Here is a 4,293-nt window from a genome sequence, read left to right on the forward strand (position 1 = left end):
TGAAGACAGTTGGGAAGTAGAGCCTGAGGAGTGAGGACGCTATATCTCTTTGGCTTTTCTTTTTCCTTTTACTGGATAATGGACACCATTTGCTAGTAATAGTATGCGTCATATGAGGCATCTGCGGATTTCTAAGTACTTCAATTCTGTGGGCGCTCAAGAAGCGCCAAATACCGGATGCAGATTTAGGAATCGTGCAATATTTATGTAAATAGTTTTAATTTGTGCTCTTAAAAAAAATCAGACTTAGGATAATGGTGTGCAAAAATATAGCTAAGACTGACTTCAAAATCCTTTGTGTTATGATTTGACCAACTAGGTGTGATGAATTTGCCCAAATTCGGATTTGAGCAGCCTCACATGCTTATTCTTTTTCTTTTTCTACTCCTTCTTAGACCACACTTTGCTGTTTTGGATGTCTTACTACCTTCATGTCTTTTGAATCCAGTCGGGCAGAATCTTTGTCAAGAAAATGCAAAGTGGCACTAGACATTCAACGAGTTGCTCAAGATTAGAAGGCAATGCCGAAGGAGTTGGTAAGCTAAATGTATAATATGTTGGGCAGTTGTTTTGAGGTGATATGCTGGTACTAATGAATGTTTATATTCACTTTATGGGTAAATTGTAGGTATGGCAATTAGTCCTCCCGAGGTATCTTCTATCCCGCGATCATCTGCTCATGATTCAACTACTCCATTCACGTTGGATACCCCTGTTTTCATAAGTAATGATACAACAACAGCTGGAGTTCAAGTATTTGCTCTTGAAGAAGAAGAAGAAGAAGAAGAAGAAGAACCAACTAGTCAAATAGGAGGAGACACGCGGGAAGTGACTGAAGCTGAAGATGAATTCCAGATCCCTAAAAGAAATAAAACATCTGAGGCTTGGGATGATTTTGACGAAGTTGAGGAAAATGGATTGAATTATGCCATTTGCAAGCATTGCAAGAAAAAGCTGTCAAGAGGCAAGTCAAAGCAAACAAGTAGCATGTGGAGACATCGGAATAGATGTTCAGCCCGAAAAGCAAGCATTAGAAAGGCTGAGCAGCAAACAAAATTAAATTTCCAGCCAGCTGATGATTCTTTTCCGACTTTGCCACCCTTGAGCGGAAAGTTTGACATGGAGAAAGTTAGAGAGGCAGCTGCACATTGGGTGCTAATGCATGAGCATCCATTCACCATATTAGAAGAAGAAGGCTTCAATCTTATGATGAAACGAGCGGTGCCAGAGTGGAAGAAAATCTCTCGAGCAACAGCAAAAAATGATTGTATGCAAGTATATGAGCTTGAAAAAAATAAGTTGAGGAACAAGTTGAAAAATGTGGAAAGAGTGAGCATCACAACCGATCTTTGGAAGTCAAAAAATCAAAAGATCGAGTACATGGTCATCACCGGGCATTGGATTGATTCTGATTGGAAACTACAAAAGCGAGTCTTGAGTTTTGTACATATACCACCGCCTCACCGAGGAGTTGAGATAGCATCTTCAATTTTTAAAAGTGCAAAAGAGTGGGGCATTGAGCACAAAATTTACAGCATATCAGTTGATAATGCCTCGAACAATGATGTAGCTGTTAGAATATTAAGAGATGACATCTCCAGGTCCAAAAAGCTTCTTTGTGATGGAAAATTGTTCCATGTTTGATGCTGTGCACACATCTTGAACCTTGTAGTTCAAGATGGCATTTCTGAGATTGTGGACATCACCAAAGCCATTAGGGATTCCGTGGAATTTGTGAATCGATCAGAGGGGCGTGCATTGATGTTTGCTGAAATTGCGCAACAACTCCATATACCAGGAAAAAAGTTGCTTTACAATTGTAAGACAAGATGGAATGCCACATTTGAGATGCTGAATTGTGCCATCAAATTTAAGGATGTTTTTCCCCGTTTCCAAGATAGAGAGCAAAGTTACGATTTTTGCCCATCTGCTGAGGATTGGAAAAAAGCTGAAAAGGTTTGTTCGGTCTTGGAAAAATTTTGGGAGTGCACACATATAATTTCTGGTTCAGATTATCCTACGAGCAATTCCTTCAAGAGTTGGTGAAGATAAAAAAAGTGCTGGATGCTCGAGTCAATGATGAAGACCCCTTCATTCGGGCCATGGTTCGAAGGATGAAAACTAAGTTTGACAAGTATTGGGGTGACTGTAATTTGATATTGGCCGTGGCTGCCATTTTAGATCCAAGACAGAAAATGAGGGTTGTGGACTTCACCTACCCTCAAATGTATATACCTTCAGAGGCTTCTCATAACATTTCCACCATTCGCCGAGTGCTCTTTGAGTTATATGATGAGTATGTTGCTCTAGCGGCGAATCCAACAGGAGGGCCAATGGCTTCTAGCTCTTCCCAAAGGCAAGGAACAAATGCGACCAAGAAGACTAGATGGGGTGATTTTGATCAATATTGTGATGAAGTCGAGACTAGCGAACCTCATAAGTCAGAATTGGTTGATTATTTAGACAAGCCTCGCCAAAAGATTGGAGAAGATCTCGATGAATTTGATTGTTTGGGGTGGTGGAAAATAAATCGAATCTCATATCCAGTACTTTCTCGAATGGCTAGCGATATATTGGCCATTCCGATAACTACAGTTGCATCGGAGGCCACTTTTAGTGCCGGAACTAGAGTAATTGACACCTATCGAGCAGCACTTCACCTCGAGACAGTTCAAGTATTGATGTGCGCAGGAGATTGGTGTAGGAATCTTCACGGCGTCAAAAAGAAGATGAAGGTCAGCTTTATTGTTTTACTACCAAACTTCTATATTTGAGTTATTGAGTATAAGTTAATTTATTCTTTTGGGAAGTTATGTAACTTTTTTTGTATTTTTACCTCTATGCTTTTTGTAGGAAGCCAAGACAATCAAAGAATTCGACTTGCCAAAGCTTTGAAGATTTATGTTTCTAAATCTAGATTAGCTCATAATTTGGACCTTGTTAATTTATGAGACGTAACTTATTATGTATTGTGGAGTATGTTTATATTTTAAAGCCTTTTTCTTTCATTTGCCGAATGTATGACTATTGTGTGAGCAGGCTGGCCGCTGGTTAATGACATGCTAATGTGTAGGATAAATGTCTAGAAAACTTGTTTTTTGAGTGTGTCGTGTGTGGTATAAGGTTCAGAGGTTTTGCTTGTGGGTCCAATTCTTTTGCTCTTTCCTCTGTTTAAAATGACAGCCTAATCAACAGCCTGGAAAGAGCTGTTGCAATTTGCTGTAAAAGGCTCCAGCCTCTGGGATTGCATTTTAATGGTGGTATTGAGGTCATCTTTGCTGGGTCAGGTTAGTGACAAGAGTTTTCAACTTCATTCTTCTATATCCTGTTCAAACACTTGTAATTCTGCTGGACTATGGTCCATTTCTGAACCAGGAACATATTTTTCTGACATGTTCTTGTTTAAAGCAGCTTTCTTTAGTTAGTAATTAGTGATATTTGTGGGGAAAAGGAATTTCTGGATAGATCTTGGCATTGGTTTCTGAATTGAGCTTGTGGTAGTTGGGATATTGTGGCTGTTTGAGATAATTGTTTGTCTCTCAATTTGGTGGCTCAGCTCATGTTTGCTGAGTTTTGGAATTTTGGTTAGTTTGGGTACTTTTACAGCACACTTAGGAACTATGATCCGAGGAATTAGAATCATCCATTTTTTGCTGCTCTTGTGGGCACCTACCGTTGGTGGGTAATTGCTGAATTTGAAAGTTTCATGTCAAGCAATCCAGCTTGCCTTTGAATCTTTCCAAAACGTCACCTTTGATCTCATTTTTTGGTCAAATCGAGTCAAAAAGCTTGATAAGACTCGACTCGATAAGGCTTGACTAAAGGTCGAGCCTTATCGAGTCAAGTCTCGAGCTAAAGGAAATTCTTCGAGTCGAGCTTCGAGTATCCATTTTTTAGACTCGATCGAGCTCGAGTCGAGCTCGAGCTTCTGTGTATATGAGTCGAGTCGAGCTCGAGTATAGCGATACTCGAGCTCGACTCGGCTCGATTACATCCCTAGTACCAAGTCACCCTAAAAACATTTTTAACAAAAATAAGAATAAAACCCTTTTTAACAACTCCAGATCTTTGAAAAATAAGAGAAAATGAGTTCGAGAGTCACGGTTGAAGAAAGGGAAGGCAAATGTTCGACTAACTCAAACCTAAGGTACCCTTTCAATCTAGTCTAAGCTAGTTGCGTGATTTAGTTAAAATTTCTCTAATCTAACTCTTAAATTTATCACGTTTGGATGTTTCCTACATGGATGTAAATCTAAATTTATAGAAAGTATCGAAAGAAACAAAATGTCCATT

The 4,293-nt window shown here is 39.3% G+C and overlaps 1 protein-coding gene across 1 annotated transcript; it reads left to right on the plus strand.

Moving 5' to 3' along the window:
• Positions 1-630: 630 nt before the first annotated feature.
• On the plus strand, positions 631-2,895 carry LOC113777064 (zinc finger BED domain-containing protein RICESLEEPER 2-like). Its single transcript, XM_027322109.1, has 4 exons — positions 631-1,618; positions 1,673-1,956; positions 2,049-2,735; positions 2,854-2,895. Exons 1-4 carry the CDS (start codon positions 631-633, stop codon positions 2,893-2,895), a joined length of 2,001 nt encoding a protein of 666 aa, XP_027177910.1.
• Positions 2,896-4,293: the final 1,398 nt, after the last annotated feature.

This window comes from Coffea eugenioides, chromosome 7 (assembly GCF_003713205.1).
Source record: "Coffea eugenioides isolate CCC68of chromosome 7, Ceug_1.0, whole genome shotgun sequence".
NCBI classification, from domain to species: Eukaryota; Viridiplantae; Streptophyta; class Magnoliopsida; order Gentianales; family Rubiaceae; genus Coffea; species Coffea eugenioides.

What these genes read in the sequence shown, in the direction of transcription:
- LOC113777064 (XM_027322109.1), top strand. Translation starts at nt 631, where the DNA reads ATGGCAATTAGTCCTCCCGAGGTATCTTCTATCCCGCGATCATCTGCT. An exon ending in ATTGGAAAAAAGCTGAAAAG is followed by an intron (nt 1,957 to 2,048) that starts GTTTGTTCGGTC and finishes GAGTTGGTGAAG; the next exon opens with ATAAAAAAAGTGCTGGATGC. An exon ending in GCGTCAAAAAGAAGATGAAG is followed by an intron (nt 2,736 to 2,853) that starts GTCAGCTTTATT and finishes TGCTTTTTGTAG; the next exon opens with GAAGCCAAGACAATCAAAGA.